This window comes from Gekko japonicus, unplaced genomic scaffold (genome assembly GCF_001447785.1).
Source record: "Gekko japonicus isolate JY-2015 unplaced genomic scaffold, Gekko_japonicus_V1.1 scaffold1858, whole genome shotgun sequence".
Taxonomy (NCBI): Eukaryota; Metazoa; Chordata; class Lepidosauria; order Squamata; family Gekkonidae; genus Gekko; species Gekko japonicus.
In genome coordinates this window covers 281,826-298,997 of record NW_015177068.1, presented here as the reverse complement: position 1 = coordinate 298,997, position 17,172 = coordinate 281,826, and the positions used below count along the sequence as shown (strand labels likewise).

Sequence of the window (17,172 nt, the reverse complement as noted above, 5' to 3'; positions counted from 1 at the left end):
ATCTTTGATGATGTATATCACTTTTTGCTGGTTTTGACTTTCCAGTCCCAACTCAGAGAAGGCTGAATTGCTGCAGTTAATTTTAACCATTTATATGACAAAAAGGTGAAAGCAGTTCATATCATACAAAATAAAATAAATAATAAAAATCTTCAAACCCTTCAACAAACAGATCAAAATAACAATTAAAAATTTGGAATGGGTAGTGAGAAATGAAATAAAAATGAAATAACCTTCCTTAAAAGACAGCAAAGAGAAACAATTCTGTGGCTGTACTGTTATTCAATCGCCTCAGGGTTACAGCTGTACAGGAACTGGTTTTAGTGGCAGCTATCCATATTGCTTGCCTTGGTGGAATATGAAAAAAAGACCTGATTAGAAAAGTTACCTAAGTGGGGTGAATGATACACAGAGATAGTGGGAGTCTCAGAGCAGTTTACAAACTCCCTTCCCTTCCTCTCCCCACAACAGACACCCTGTGAGGTAGGTGGGGCTGAGAGAGCTCTGACAGAAACTGCTCTTTTTCAAGAACAGCCGTGCCAGGACTATGGCTTGCCCAAGGTCATCCAGGAGGTGCAAGTGGAGGAATGGGGAATCAAACCTGGTTCTCCCAGATTAGAGTCCGCGCACTTAACCACTACACCAAACTGGCTCTCTAGGAAGAGTAACCACTGGGAAAATGGGAAAGGAGCTAGGAAATTTGAAGCCACCCCCAACTTCAGCCCTGGTCAAAACCTCTGTCAAAATTTTCCAGGTACAGAAGATACTGCATTCAGAATTGTGTGTTCAAGCTCTTCCCTGAAAGTTACACAAATTAACAAGAAACATATTCTTAGATATTAAACATACAGTCTTTGTGCTAAGCAACATATATGAAATATGATTTTAAAATGCTATCTGATTAGTATTACAAACAGAAACATAGTATAACACATAGCAACTCAAGATGCTAGAAGATATTATACCTGGTTGCTCAAGTTGAGGTGGCTTAATTTCATGACACGTCTGGGGTTTTTTCCTTTTCTTCATTTTTTCAATTGACTTTTGATTCAGACTTTGTATCATAAAATATTCCAGCTAAAATTTTAAAAAATGTGTTACTAAGTATCACTAAGATTGGAGGGAAAAATAATCAGAGGAGTTGCTGCTGCACATATTCTTTATACACATTTATGTAGTTTAAATGTCATACTATCTCCCACAACTAAAGACGAAAGATGCTAAGCTGCACAGGATCTCTGAATTCCAATCAGACCAATGAATGTTACCCCTATATTTCAAACTGGGGCTGTTTGAGGTTTTTCTTCACCTTGCCTTACAAACTGGAGAAATTTTTTGTTGTGGAGATGTGTTGTGTCCCAACTGCCTGAAAAGAAACAGGAAAGGGAAGCTGCAAGAGGCCTCAAGGGATGTTATTTATATGTCTCCAAGTTCCTCCATTTTTATTTAACTAGCACATACTTATCTATATTATGATCATCAACTTTTTAATAAAATCCTCAGCAACCTAAAGATGCATTAAGGCTAATTATTCTGCCACATTTAAACACATTTCAGTTTTGTTCTCCTAGTATTTATTTGCTTATTGTTGTACATTTCCTGTCCATGTGTACCTTTTCTTTCTCAAAACTGTGTGAAATTCAAAAAAGGAAGAGAGAAGGATAGCATAATGGCTGAGAATTGCTGAGAAAACACATGATGAGATTTCAGACAGTGCAAACGGCATCACCTAGTGTGTTTTCCTGTATTACATTGTGCAAAAACATGAATTACACACCAAAACCAGGAATACAATAAACTGACTGTATTTTTTCCCTGAAGCATCCACAATGCAAGCCTAAACAGAGCCACACCATCAACTTCAATTCAATGTTCTGCCTAGGACTGTACTGTCAGTCAGTTTCAGGTAAGAACAGGGAATGTTTATGTAATGATTTCATGTTTAACTGTGTGTGTGTGGCTTTAAAAGTTTGGTTTGCATGGCTGTGATGATAATCTAGAGTGCTGGAATCAGGCAAGTGATATGATTGGTGAGTGATAGAGAGGGGGAGGGGTTTTGGAATGGATGCTGTGTGGAGGATTTGAACGTCTGTCAAGAGGGTCAGTTAGATATGACAGTTGATGAAGATCAGTTAAGTTCTGATTTCTGTGAGAGAAGCAGAAGTTCTGTTTATGAGAGGAGTGAGACCCATCCCTGTGTGGGATGAGTTTAGTTCTGGGGTCTGAAGGAGAGACCTTCTTGTGTGTGTTATGAAAAGTTGAAGTATAAATAAACAGTAACCGTATATGGTCTGAAGGAAAAAGTGTTACAAAGTTACCTAAGGAAAAATTCCTGTCAGTAGGGAGCAGACTGGGTGTTATACCTACTTTACTAGTTACTTGGTTCTACCCTCGTATTTATGCTTTCTTTAAATAAATCCTATTTCATTCAAGTATACCAGCTCTGGAAAGAATCCTTCCTCAGACCACATAGTTCCTCGAAAGCTTAAACCCTCGATATACCTACCCAGTGATGAATATTATATTATAAAGGTTTGGAAAGCCTTAAATTTCCTGGTGGCAGCCGGATTACCCAGTATAGAAAAACATAAAGAACACTTTTAAAAGGAAACCAGACCTCCCCAGTTAAGGGGTCGTCACAGTTTACCTCAATCACCCCTGTCTGCATCAGCTCAAAACTCAAGTTCCAATTTTAGAAACATTTTAAGAAGTTACAATTTACCATCTGACAGTTCTGCTATAATTTTCTACTTACCACTCCTCCAAAATATTTTCCTATGTAGAAATCATTAAGACTGTGCAGTTCCAGATAAGTAGCTCCTAGTTCTTTAGCAAGCTGAATACCTTCAGAAGCTGTAACACAGCTCCTTCTGTCTGAGATACACAAAGGACAAGTGCAAGGAACTTCTGAGAAAAAAAATTATACAAGATATTTCATTAGTCTTTCTTTCTTTAGTAGCTTCTAAATTATACAAGGTAATTCATAATAAATCAAGCCAATAAAATAAAGGGCTTTAATCAGTTAATAGTACATGGAACACTTGTGCTCTGGACTTGTCCCTATGGCAGTATCATTATTTTCATTTGAAACTAAATACTGCCTTAAATATTCTTGTTATTTCTTGCATACAGTTTTTGAAATGTATCCCATTATTTGAGATTTACCTGATAAGTTATGGTTATACTGGTATCTACTGATAACTGATTATTATATACTTAGACAAAGATCTCCTCTGATACATAAATGTTTACAGAAATTATTGTTTTGGCATTACAAGAAAATAGGTTTCATACATAGAAGAGAGGAAAAGTTCAATTCCTTGGAATCACACTTAAATTGTTTCACTTTATAAAAACAGGTTGCTTACCTGTAACTGATGATCTTTGAGTGGTCATCTGTGCAGTCACACCCATGGGATTATGCGCCTGAGCTGATCCGAATCAGTGGTATACAAAGCTCACAATGGGATTTTCGCGCCTCCCACCCAGGCACGCGTGGGAACCCCACTGTGCATGCCCAAAGAGGTGGGGCGCAAACATCCCGCCAGTTCCTTCTGACCGCTGTCATGTTAATAACCGGAGAAAAGTACTGAAGTGACAGCAGTGGGGAAGGAAGGGCGGGTGGTGTGACTGCACAGATGACCACTCGAAGATCATCAGTTACAGGTAAGCAACTTGTTTATCTTCTTTGTGGTCTCTGCACATCACACCCATGGGAAATTGAAAAGCAGTGGCTCACCTGGAGGTGGGTGCTGTCGTACACTCAGTGCTCTGCCGACGAAAGGACTAGATAACCAAGGTCCACTCTGTGGCATTCACGAACATCAACAGCGTAGTGCTTGATGAAAGTGTTTGGAGTAGACCATGTCGCAGCCCCACAGATCACCGACAGGGAAGCACCCTTCAAAAAGGCTGTAGATGTAGCCATGGATCTTCTGGAATGCGCTCGCACAGGCAAGGGCAACGGGCGTTTAGGCAACTGGTAGCACAGCTTAATAGTCTCAACAATCCATTTGGAAAGACGTTGTGCTGAGATCTTTTGTCCCACGGAGTGACTGGAGTAGGAGACAAATAAGTGATTGTCCCTCCTACTTGAATGTGTTCTGTCAAGGTAGAAAAGTAGTGCCCTCTTAACATCTAGTGCATGGAGGAGACGCTGTTGGCCATCCTTTGGGCTAGGAAAGAAGTTCAGCAAGAAGATCTCTGAGCTGAGATGGAACTCGAAGACCACTTTAGGCAGGATTGGCGAATATAAGTGGAGCAGACCCTTCAGGAATTTCTTTGAGATCAGGTGAGAGAAGACAGAGAGACCCTCGGTACCCGAATGGTAGGCAGAAAGAGCCAACAAGTAGACTCTAATTGTGGAGTGTGAGAGGCCCTTTTTTGCCAGCGAAAACAAAAATTCCAGAATTAGGTACCGCTCCACAGAAGCCAGGGGTACGTCTGAGGGCTGTAAGAAGGCTAAGAAACGAGCCCACTTCCCACTGTAGGAATGTCGGGTAGAGTCCTTCCTGGCATTGAGTAACAGAGTAGTAACTCTATCTGAAAATGTCAAACTTCCACAAGATAAGCTGTTAGTCTGAGCTTGTGGACCTCATGGAACAGAAGAGCGCCATTCCCCACTAGGAGCAGATCTGGCACCTGTGGGAGGAGATGGCAGTCCCTGTCAGCGAAAGGAGGTTGGCGAAACAGGGTTGTCTCGGCCACCAGGGGGCGATGAGGATGCATTTTGTGTGAACCCTCATGAGCCTTTGGACCGTCCTCAGCAACAGCAGCAGAGGAGGGAACATGTAAAGGAAGTTGTTGCTCCAAGGGTAAACGAGCCCGTCTCCCAAGGCCCTGGGATCACGCGCCCCTCTGCAGCAGAATAGGGCGTACTTTGCATTGCACCTGGTGGTGAACACGTTGACGCGAGGCATACCCCAGTTTCAGAATATGGGACGTAGGTAAGTCCAGTTCCCAGTCGTGACGCTGAGAGAGACCCCTGCTGAGTAGGTCTGCATGCACATTGGTATTGCCAATTATGTATGAGGCAATGGGGAAAATGTGCAGAGGCATACAGCAGGCCCAAAAGTCCAGAGCCAGGCGACATAGACTGCGGGAGACCGTTCCACCCTGTCTGTTGATGTAAGAGAGGGCCGTTGTATTGTTGGTCAACACAGACACGCATTTCCCCATGAGAAGGGGCTGAAAACATTGGAGGGCTAGCTTGATTGCCAGAAGTTCTAAAAAACTGATGTGATTTGTAGAAGTCAAGGCATCTCACCTGTGACTTACGGAGAGGCCGTTGAGGTGGGCTCCCCATTCCCACAGCGAGGCGTCGGTTGTGAGGGTGAGACCAGGAGTGATGGAATGGAAAGGGATGCCCCATATCAGGTTGTCTGTCAGTGTCCACCAGACACTGGTAGTTGCGTGCTTCCTGTGATGGAGTTGCGTGCTTCCTGTGATGGAGAGAGACTAACCGACTGGCTCATTCGTAGGGGCTTGAAGTGCCTTAGGAACCAGAGCTGAAGTGGACACATTCGCAGTCTTGCGAAGCGAAGGACTGCAGTCATAGCTGCCATGAGGCCCAGAAGGTGCTGAATGTGGAAAGCAGACGACGTGTCGTATAGCCGAACCTGTTCTGCAAGGGCGGCTAGAGTGAGGGCTCTGTCCCAGGGCAGGAAAGCTTCCTTCCCATATTGCCCTATGAACTGCACTCTCTGCTACGTCCCATATTGCCCCTATGAACTGCACTCTCTGAGACAGAACCAGCTGTGACTTTTTGTAGTTGACCCAGAGACTGAGGCAACGAAGGACATCGAGGGCCTGAGACACATGCTGTATGAGAAGGGCCCTGGAAGGCGCGACGAGAAGCCAGACATCTAGATATGGGAACCCCGTCAGACCACAGAGGCGGAGGTGTGCCACAACGACCACCATCGTCTTGGTGAAGACCCACAGTGCTGTGCTGAGGCCAAACGGTAGACTTCTGTATTGATAGTGGCTGCCTCCTATCGTGAATTGGAGATATTTTTGATGGGAGGGGTGTAAAGTCAAATGGAAATAGGCATCCTTGAGGTCGAGAGTGGCCATCCAGCAACCCTGGGACAGGAGAGGTAGAATGACCAGTAGAGATGTCATCTTGAATTTCTGGTATCGTATATAGGTGTTGAGGACGCAAAGGTCTAAGATCGACCTCTGCCCACCGTCCCTTTTGGGTACCACAAAGTACCGGGAATAAAAACCGAGGCCCTGGTGGTCTAGGGGCATGGGTTCTATGGCACCCTTCAATAGAAGTGTGGCGACCTCTTCGAGGAGGAATGACGATGGGGGCATGGTGATGACTACAGGAAGAGGTGGGAGTTCCAGAAATTCGATGGAATAGCCACTGGTCAAGATGGAAAAGACCCATTGGTCTGACACAATGGTGGTCCAGGCATGTAGATAGGGATGGAGGTGGGTAGGGTAGGAAGAGGTAGACAGGTGGAAGTCAAAGGCCTTGATTGCCAGGTTTGGGTGGTTTCGGTCTGACCTGTTGGAGTCCAGAGCCGTACCGTTGTCTAGATTGATATTGCTGTCTATTCCCAGATGGGGACTGACATGTCCTATATCCTCCATCTGGTGATGATTTAGTGTACTGGCACCTAGAGTTGTAATGTGACCAAGAGCAGGGTCTGAAAGGCCTAGAAGGGGCAGAGACCCCCAATGACCGAGACGCTTTAATGCTCGTCCATGTCTTGCAGGGCCAAATCTGTCAAAGCGTGAAAGAGACCTTGTCCATCAAAAAGAAAGTCCTCTATGTATGCCCTAGTGTCGGCAGGAACTGAGGTGGTTCTAAGCCAGGAGTGCCTACAGAGGGCGACTGCGGAAGACATCGTCTTGGAAAACATGTCCAAGGCATGTTTGGAATTATTGATGATCTGCTTAGAAAGTAACAACCCTTCCTTCTGCAGCTTCCTGGCCTCTTGATGTTTGTCATCAGGTAGTGAGGTCAAGAGATCGGTAAAGCACTCCCAGAGCAAGTACTCATAACGGCCCATGCAAGCAATATAATTAGACATTTTAATTCCTAGAGCTCCAGCTGAATAAAAACATTGGCCGAACGAATCCAACTTTTTCCCCTCCTTATCAGAAGGTGTAGCAAGGGTACGTTTACTCTTAGCGGAAGAGGACACGACCATGGAATTGGGTTTAGGATGGACATGTAGAAAACCAGCCTCTGTCTCCTGGACCTTATACATATGATCCAGCCTCCTGGAAGACACAGGGATAGTTTATCCCACGGAGCCTTTGCTGCCTGGAGAAGGACGGTCGATATGGGGAGGGTGACTGCTGTGGAGGTGTCGAGTTGCACGACATCGAAGACAGAGTCCGACACCAATGGTTGGGGTTGGATTATCGACAGCCCTAAGGAAAGTCCCATCCTTTTGACCAAATCTCCGTAAGAAGAAAGGTCTTCTGAAGGTGAGATTGGAAGGTTGTCAGACACCGTAGGCTTGGGTGAAGGACCCCCTGTTGAATTGGGCCCATCCAAGTCCTCGGCACTGGAATCTGAGTCGGAGGATCCAGAAGGCGACCCTGGTGTCGGTAGCAAGGATACATCAGCCCTTCGGGTAGTAGTGTCCAATATCGGTGCGGTCTGTGATGGTAAAGCAGGGGAGGAATGGAAAGGAGAGGGCGGGCGACAAGGTTCTTCCGGAGGTTTGGAGAGAGATGTGGAAGGTTTGGATTTACATTGGGGAGAACGTGAACGACATGACCCATGGTCCCAGTCTGACTATCGCCTCGGTGTCAGGCATGGCATTGATGTCAAGACTGGATATGAGCTGAACCAATAAGGCATGTGCTGCTGATGGTCCCATGGAGGTGGGACAGGTGGTTCAAAGTAGGTCGGGGAATGTGGTCTTAACTCCTGCCTGGGCGAATAGGAGAGCCTGGATCCGGAATGACCGTATTCAGAACACTCCTCCAATCGATATCGATGCTCCCCATGCCGAGGGGATCTAGATCGAGGACAACGATAACAAGAGTCCAGTCTAGATCAATCGCTAGCCCACGATGATGCCGACGGAGAACGATCTCTCAGAGATCTGCGTGGGATGACCTCATTGACTCCGGAGGGCGAGATCGAAATGGGTCTACTATCCATAGAGACCTCCGATACCGGGGGGTTCAGCTGCCAAATGGGCGAGTCCAGCACCTCAACTGGAGGTAGTTGTTGCATCAGAGGCAGCTCTGACACAAGAGGGTTATCGACATTGGGTTGCGCCCGCTTAGAAGGGGGTAATGCAGAGCCCATTTGCACGCCGATGCCACTCAGATCGTGAGACTTATGTGTGGTCTTTTTAAGAGAAGACTTCTCTGTAACATGCTTATCCTGATTTAGAATGGTGCCGTGGGACCAATGTCGAAGTGTCGTCTGATGTTGACGGAGGCGCCATTGGTTGAGCGTCTGACAGGATCTCAGCAGACATCTTTTCACCCAGCAACGGAGCCAATGCGGACTCCCAAAGTGCCACCCAAAGTCTCGTGGCCCTGTTTTAATGGGTCTGATTGGAGAACTTTGAGCAATGGCGACAAGTCTCCGGACAATGGGTTTCTCTAAGGCAGAGAATAAAAAGTGTGTGTCCATCCTTGAGGGCAAGTTTACTGCCGCAGCTGACACACCATTTAAAACACCCCCACTTTTTGGCCATAAAAATACAGAATGGCACAAAAAGAAAGGAGCCCTCAGGTGAGGCGAAGAAAATTTACCTCGGGGGGGGGGGCGGAAAGGCATGAGGTAACGGCAACCCTCAAAAAAAATTTAAGTCTTTAAAGTAAAGAAAAACGAAGAAAGAAAAAAGGATTTAGAAATCCCTCATGAGAAAAACAAATACTTCTTCACCAACTGGCAGAAACAAGCTGTTAACAGCGCAGCGGTCAGAAGAGAACTTTGGGCATGCATAGTGGGGTTCCCGTGCGTGCCTGGGAGGGAGGCACGAAAATCTCATTGTGAGCTTTGTATACCACCAATTCAGATCAGTGCAGGCGCATAATCCCATGGTTGTGGTGCACAGAGACCACGAAGAAGATCAGCTGGATTCGAGTCCAGTAGCATCTTAGAGACCAACAAGAGTTTCAGGGTATAAGCTTTTGAGAGTCAAAGCTCCCTTCTTCTCATGTCTGATACCGGAATCAAATTTAGATATTCTGCTGAGGACCAACATGGATACCCTCTGAAACTATGTTCACTTTATGACTGTCTGTCCTCCATTACGAGTTTTCTCTGACATTTTTAGAATATTATAATATCACAATAAATAAGCAATTACATAGAAGTAGCTGTTTTTTAATAATGTAAAACACTCTAGCTGAGTTTCAAAATGGTTTTTCTCTCGCCTATTTATAATATTGGCAGTGCAATCCTATGCATAGTTACTCACATCTAAGCCTACTAATATCAATGGAGTAACTCTACACAGGATTGCATTGTAAGAGACAGGTCCTGTATAAACTAATGCATATTAACTATACATAGATGATAACTGTGTATGACACAACTGTTGTCTCCAAACATTAAGTGCACTATTTTGTTTTCCTCATTTTTCAAAATATCAAAAATTTAGTATCAATTTTAATGATAATGAAGATTGTAATAAATTAGAAAACAAATACTGAGAAAAACATTGCCACTTTGCAAGGTCTTGTCAAAACAATTTTCACTCAATCATACTTGGCAAAATTAATATAACATCAGTATTCTTTAGTATTCTGCCTTTCTGCCTAGTTAAGCTTCACTAGGGTCCTGCAGACAAACATTATAAACAAATATTTGCAGACATGATAGCTTATACTGGAAATAAATGCTGTTAGTTAAGGAACACTGGACCCATATTATTTTCACATTATTTAGGAGGAGATGTTTTTATATCCTGCTTTTCTCCACCTTAAGGAGTCCCAAAGTGGTTTACAATCACCTTCCCTTATTCTTTCCACAACAGGACCTTGTGAAGTAGGTGGAGCTGAGAGAATTCTGAGAGAACTATGACTGGCCCAAGGTCACCCAGCAGACTTCATGTGAAGCAGTAGGGAATCAAACCCATTTCTCCAGATTAGAATCTGCCACTGTTAATCTCTATACCATGGAAAAACAAATGACTCAAATGTGTAAGCTTATTACATCCTAAGTCTTAACTTAAAGAGTCTGATGAGGAAAAAAGTCAAAGTCGCTTAGTCAACTCAGAAGGTCACAGATGAATGCATCTTCCAGAAACATAAGAATTCCCCCTCTTATCGGTCCTAGGCTTTATAAAGGCAAAAATATGCCAGCCGACCATGAAACAATCTAGCCCAGGGGTGTCAAACTCATTTGTTATGAGGGCCAGATCTGCCATAAATGAGACCTTGTTGGGCCATGTGTGTCATAAAATGTAATGCCAGGTTGTTGTTGTTGTTCAGTCGCACAGTCGAGTCGCACAGACTCTTCGCGACCCCATGGACCAGCTCCCGCCAGGCCCTCCTGTCTTCCGCCGTCCTCTGAAGTTGGCTCAATTTCATGTCCGTTGCATGACAGAGTTTGGCAGAGTTAATGCCAGGTAGCAGAGATAAAAACTTTATAAAGGACACAGACAAACAAAATTTTTAAAAAATTAAACTTTAAATAAAACATACTTAAAACACTAGCACTCTTGCAATATTTTGTCTATTTAACAGTCTCTGATAACTGACACCTCTGTTCTGAATTATTGCATCAAAATGTCTGTGCGGTAGCAATCTTGAATATGCTGTTCAGGTTTGTATCTGTAAGCCGCAAACCTACTTTTGATTTATTGACATTTATTACAGAAATCTCATGCTCCGTGTTCTTAGCCTAGAACCCACGGGGAAACAACCTTTTGTACATTCATTGCTTCATGTACTGGTCGAGAACATAAGAAGGCATCCTAACACAAACTGAGGGTCATGTGTTTGTCTACAAAACTATACTCTTCCCCAGAGAAATAACTACAACTTCCTACAAAGGGTGTGAACTTGGTCTGGACACACACACTCAGTCTAATCCACCTCACTGGCTTGTTGTTATTCCTCTTCTGAACAGTTCACATTGCTTTCTTACTGAGAAAGACTGGATCAGGAGGGCATGAATACAGTGAAAAGGGGGAGGGAACCCAGTCACACCCAGGAGAGCCCTGGCATAAAAAGCCCACAAAACACACACACACTGTAGCAAGGCACACAAAAGCTCATACGTTGAACAAAACTTAGTTGGTCTTAAAGGTGCTTGGTATTTCTCCTGTGCGTAGGGTTGCCAAGTCTGAAATGGAAAATACCTGGAGACTTTGGGGGTGGAGCCAGGAGAGGGTGTGATTTGGGGAGGGGAGGGGCCTCCGCATAGTACAATGCCATAGAGTCCACCCTTCAAAGCAGCCATTTTCTCCAGGGGAGCTGATCTCTGTCGGCTGGAGATCAGTGGTAAAAGCGGGAGATCTCCAGGCCCCACCTGGAGGCTGGCAACCCTACCTGTGCGACTGAGGCAGCCCAAGAAAGCAAACTCTCATTTCTTCCCTCCCTTCAGGGAGGAGCCTCAGCCAGTGGAAGAAAATAAAGGCTTTGAGGTATCCTGCTTATTGGGGAGACTGTTTCTCCTTTAAACCACACTCTGTGCACATGAACTTAGTAGATTTCTGCTGCCACCAGGAATTAAAAATTCCAAATCTCTCTCTTTTGGTAGAATGACCCAGTGTCTGGGTGCTTCAGAGGACTATGTGTATTCTGATCCAGGGTAGTTGTAAAATTCCCCCATGTATAAATAGAATTGTGAATGGTGTTCTCTTATAAATACTTAGAACTAGTAGGGATCCCCCATGAACATGAAGTGAAAACCTCCTTGGCATCCAAGCCATTATGAAGACAAAAGGCAGAGAACTTTAGACTATATGCCAAATTTAACCAAACATTGTGTGAATAATCCCATTCAAACTGATGCATGTGTGTCTGTAAAACAAAAACATTAAAAAGGGGAAAGAGGAGGAATCTAAAATAATTCCATTCCATCTTCCCAATGTGTGACAGGATTACACCAAGTGGATAAATCAGGATGGCTCCTATAATCTGTTGGTGACCTATCAGGTCTCAAAATTCCTCTAGGAGTTATATACTGGCGATACCAACAATAAAAAAACTCAAAGCCTCAGTCACCCCACCATTCCTGCCCATGTGTGGTACTGATATCTAGAAAAGATTCTGTTTCCCAATTGGTAGGGTAAAAATCAAAAATATCCCAAGGGGCTGTTTCACAAGCAGATAAAGGATTAAAAGACTCTTTCAGCTCTATTTTCCAAGTTCCCTTATAGCTTTCCCAATCACCATATCCATCGAGTAATAGGATGTACTTCACCCTAAAATTCCAAAAATCAACAGGGTAGTGTCTGTAATACCAAGTACATTGCAAAAGAGCCCCATTCCAGTTATATATCAGGGCCCATTCACACTTAGCATGTGGACATACAACAACAGTACGTAAAGGTTTTTCCCACCTTATCCTAGCACCTGGTCTCCAAAAATTGATCAAAAAATATAAAAAACGTTCTTCCCCGGTCAGGTTAACCTCATCCTGTGGGGAAAATGGTGTATTCTTATATTCCAGCTTTTGCCAAGGGTGGACCTTGTAGTTTTGGTTGATTAATGCCACTTGTAGTGCCTTGGATGAAACATTTTAATATCACTAGAGAGAAAAGGAGCCTTATACACTTAGATGAGAATTGTAATCCTGATGCTCATTTAATCGCTTTAGCAGTTTCTCTCGCCATAGTTCCTAGATTAACTATTAAGACTTCCAGGAATTTAAATGCTACAGCTTGTTGCTTCTCAGCATAATTGATACTTCTCAAGCTTTGGGAGAAATGTTACGTGACTTGCAAGCTACTGAGAAAGCGGCTATGCGGAATCCTATGGCCATAGATTATCTTCTTTTACATGTTAATCATGGCTGTGAAGACTTTGAATGGACGTGCTGTCTGAATCTTAGTGATCACTCCAGGTCTATTGAAAATTGCATTAAGGATCTCAAAGACATCATATAGGGTGACTATCTCAGATAATAACTGGTGGAATGACTGGTTTGGAGATTGGTTCAGTGCAGGGGTCATTTCGTAGAAAAAGAGCTAGGGGAACTCATTAGCATAACTCATTAGCATATGCCACACACCCTGACATCACCGGAAGTGTGTCATAAGGCCACACCCCCTGACGTCACCGGAAATGTGTCATAAGGCCACACACCCCGCCCCCAACGGTCCCGGCCGCCACCGCCGGCCTTGCAGCTCCACTGCTGAGCCCCATGAGGGGCCCGGCGGTGGACCTGCAAGGCCGGCGGGACTTCGTCATGTGCCCCGCCCCCTCGTACCTCACCCGGGGGAACTGTGTTCCCCCGCGTTCCCCCCCGAAATGACCTCTGGTTCAGTGGTTTGCGAGCAACTATGAAAACATGCCTTGTTTTTATTTTTCTTGGCATTCTGTTTCTGTTTGGATTTTGCTTTTGTATTCAATGCCTTCCTTTTTGTTCAAATTGTTGTCAGGCATTATTCCCATCATCTGCTCCCTCAGGGGACCACATTATGATGAAGCCATTGTCGCATAGAGATTTATAGTGGTAGCAGTGAGCCTGTATATGGTCACTGTACCAAGGGGGAGATTTGTAGTATGAATGGGAATATAAAGATTTTTTCTTCTTCTGATTATTCATATTTTTCTGGTTTTATAGATTTTTCTCCTAAGTAAGATTGTATTAGGATGTAATGAAGGCCTATTAAATAGTAGGCCTTCCTCTTGTAGGTTAGATTGATTTTCTAGCTGATGCTAGAGACAAGAAAACAACATTCTTTTGGTATAGAAGATAGGCATAGAGTTCATGGTTTTTAGTTGCTTAGGGTAAAACTTTGCAGTGTCTGGGTTAAAAGGGATTTTAGCTTCGTATAAGAAAAAAACACCTTTGTTTGGGTATAAAGAACCCTTGGCCAATATTATTCAGGTTAGGTTAAGTAAACATTTTAAGATATTATTTAGACACACCCTTCTTTACATTTTACCAATAAGTGGATTATTACTCAAATGATGCATTGTTCTTTGTAGTCAATTATGCTTTTTGAATGTTATCTTCATGACTATATCATTTCAAGTATAAAATTTCATGTACTTCCTGATTGTGTTGAGAAAGCAGTCAATTTTTGACAGGCTGGTTTGGCTTAACTGTCTTTAGGTGTCTTGATTGCAATTAAAACACTAAGACCTTCCTCCTGATTTTGACTTCAATTTTTTTGACTGGGAATCTATTTGTATAACATGTTCAACACCCTTCTACAGTAAGAGTTTTGTTAACTGACATCATTGGTTAACCAAAAATGCCAGTTTTGGCAGCCAAAGCATGGACTTACTACCTCTTCCTCCACAGCCTGACAGCAGTCAGAGAAGGAGTAGGCAGCAGGTCTCAGTAGACTCCTGGCCATGGGTGCCACTTGTTTGGCATAGGTGTGAGCAGGGGACACCCATGGCCCAAATGTGTCTCCTGCCCTCATGCTACCAATTAGCTGTGCGCCAGGCAGGGATGTAAAGGGCCAAACCAGTGGCATGGGGTCAGGGAGTAAGGGGGAAGCAGAAGGATTCTGGCCGTAGGCATTGCCCATTTGGCAGCAGTAAACTGGTCCTATGGCTGGGGACTCACAGCCTGCTCCACCGCTGCACAGCTTGCTCCACCATGAGAACAGGCAGTGGCAGCCAGCATGCTGGTTGACCGAGTTTGCCAGGTAACCAGGTGCCAGATAACACAGCTTTTACTGCATATTCAAATTATCAATCTTTCCAAATAAATTATTACCTTACAATGACAGGGGGGAAATATATAAACCACATTTATTTTAATTTCATTAAACCATCATCATCATCATCATTATTAGACCTATGGATCACCCATTCCCTGCTACTGCAGGGCTCTGGGCAATGTACAATAACGATAAAAACATTCAAACATAGAATAAAACATCTGAATAGCATTAATGCCACTAATCTAAAAAACTCAGATGGCAATTTCCAATTATTTCTGATTACTGACTGCTGACCACTTCATGGGTAGGGGGGAAGAGGGGCAGGTGAGTATAAAGAGCAGAAGAGCGTGCCAGCCAAGATGGTAACCATCGCTGTCCTCAACCGAAAGCCTGTCAGAATATCTCTGCCTTACAGGCCCCACAGAATTGCATAAGGTCCCACAGGGCCCTGATGGTGTTCAGCAGAGAGTTCTACCAATTTGGGACCAGGACCGAAAAGACCCTGGCCCTGGTCGAGGACAGCTGGGTGTCTTGGGGCCGGGGACTACCAGCAAATGGTTCCCCAAGGAGTGTAACACTCTCCTGGGGACATAGAGGGGGAGAGGATCCCATAGATATGTTGATCCCTGACCGCTCAAGGCCTTGAAGGTCAATACCAAAACCTTGAACTTGCCTCAATACTCCACTGGAAGTCAGTGTACTGGTTGTATATGAGCCATCCATGACATTCCCATCAGAACTTGCAGAGTCGCATTCTGGATCAGCTGGAGCTTCCGGGTCAGTCTCAAGTGCAGGCCAGTGTAAAGCAAGTTACAGTAGTCTAGCCTGGAGGTAACCATTACATGGACTGCCATGGCTAGGTCAGGGGGCAACAGGAGAGGGGCCAGGCACAGCTGAGCTTGTGCTGAGCCTGGCACAGATGGAAAAACGCTAGCCTGGCAATATGTATGACTTGGGCCTCCATATTCAAGGAGGTGTCCAAGATCACTACCAAACTCTTGAGAGACTGCACTGGTGTTGATGGCACCCGTCAAGAGTGGGAAGCCTATGCCCTATTCATTATACATTGAGTTATTTTCTAGCAGATATCAAATTCTTTATCTATGTATAATTTTCAAGGTGATTTGTTTGCTCCGTACAGTTTGACTAACATATAGCACAATTTATTTATTTATTTATTTCAATTTCTATCCCACTCTCCCCACAAGCAGACTCAAGGTGGGTTACAAGGTCACACAAAAGTTGGGACCATAACAAAATATAAATTAAACAGTTTAAAAAACAGTATTTTAAAACAGTGATAAAACAACAATCAGAACGGAAGTCTCAATAGGAATGCTCAGTTATGGCTGAGCATTTTCGGGGGCGGGGGGGCGGGGCAGAGATAGACTTGGATGTAAGCTGCCTCAACCGAGAGCCCAGCAGAGCTGCTCCATTTTGAAGGCCCTGTGGAATGGTTACAGATCCCGCAGGGCACTGATCTCAAGTGGGAGCTTGTTCCACCAGGTTGAGGCCAGGGCAGAGAAAGCCAGACATCCTTGGGGCTGGGGACAACCAGCAGATGTTGGTCAGCTGAGCACACTGTCTGTGGGGCACATATGGGGAGAGGTGATATCAATGATATGCAGGTCCCTGGCCATATAGGGCTTTGAAGGTTAACACCAAAACCTTGAACTGGATCCAGTACTCTATTGGCAGCCAATGCAGTTGGTGCAGCAGTGGCTGAATGTGAGCCTGCACAGGCATCGCCATCAGCATACGTGCTGCCAAGTACTTTATATATTAATTGCCCTCAAGTATTCTAGGTAAATAATTTCCAGAATAACATCAGGGATTACACTACTAATGAGGACGATCATAATTATCAACATAAATTTCATAAATGTCAGCTCATATATATTATTATAAACTTAAAATGCTGGAAACCACAGTTAAAACTGTTAACACATATTCCAATGAAGTGCAGTGGATAACTTATTAATGACATAATCATACAAACCACTGAGAAACAAAATGATTTTAGTCTTGAAACAAGTTCCTTTTTCATATGTAATGTCAGTCTATTTATTTCCATTGTAATTAAACATAAAATCATATATTCTAATAGCAAAGTTGGCCAAATCCAGTGACTGGAGCTGTGAATAAGCAAGACAGATCTTTATACAAACCTGAACAACCTGAACAAAAAATACTTGGGGGGAGGTGTTGTAAGTTAATCTCCAGTAGGAAGATCAGTGTGATCTAACTGACAGCTATCTGACAGCTACCTGTCAGCAGGTGGTGTGATAAGCCTGGTTCTAACCGGTTATGACTGGCACTGGACAGTGAGCAGTCACCATGACTCAGCTTACAGCTGATTGGTGGAACTTTGTATATAGGTCTTGTATAG

General features: G+C 44.0%; 1 protein-coding gene across 1 annotated transcript in view; it reads right to left on the bottom strand.

Annotated features, from left to right (window-relative positions):
• RHOBTB3 (Rho-related BTB domain containing 3) overlaps window positions 1-17,172 on the bottom strand; it is a 59,676-nt gene that overhangs the window by 20,792 nt on the left and 21,712 nt on the right. Inside the window, exons 7-8 of the mRNA XM_015428200.1 lie at window positions 2,756-2,907; window positions 966-1,077 (exon numbers count right to left, since the gene is read on the bottom strand). Coding sequence (XP_015283686.1) covers window positions 966-1,077; window positions 2,756-2,907 — 264 coding nt within the window. The remainder of the gene's footprint in view (window positions 1-965; window positions 1,078-2,755; window positions 2,908-17,172) is intronic.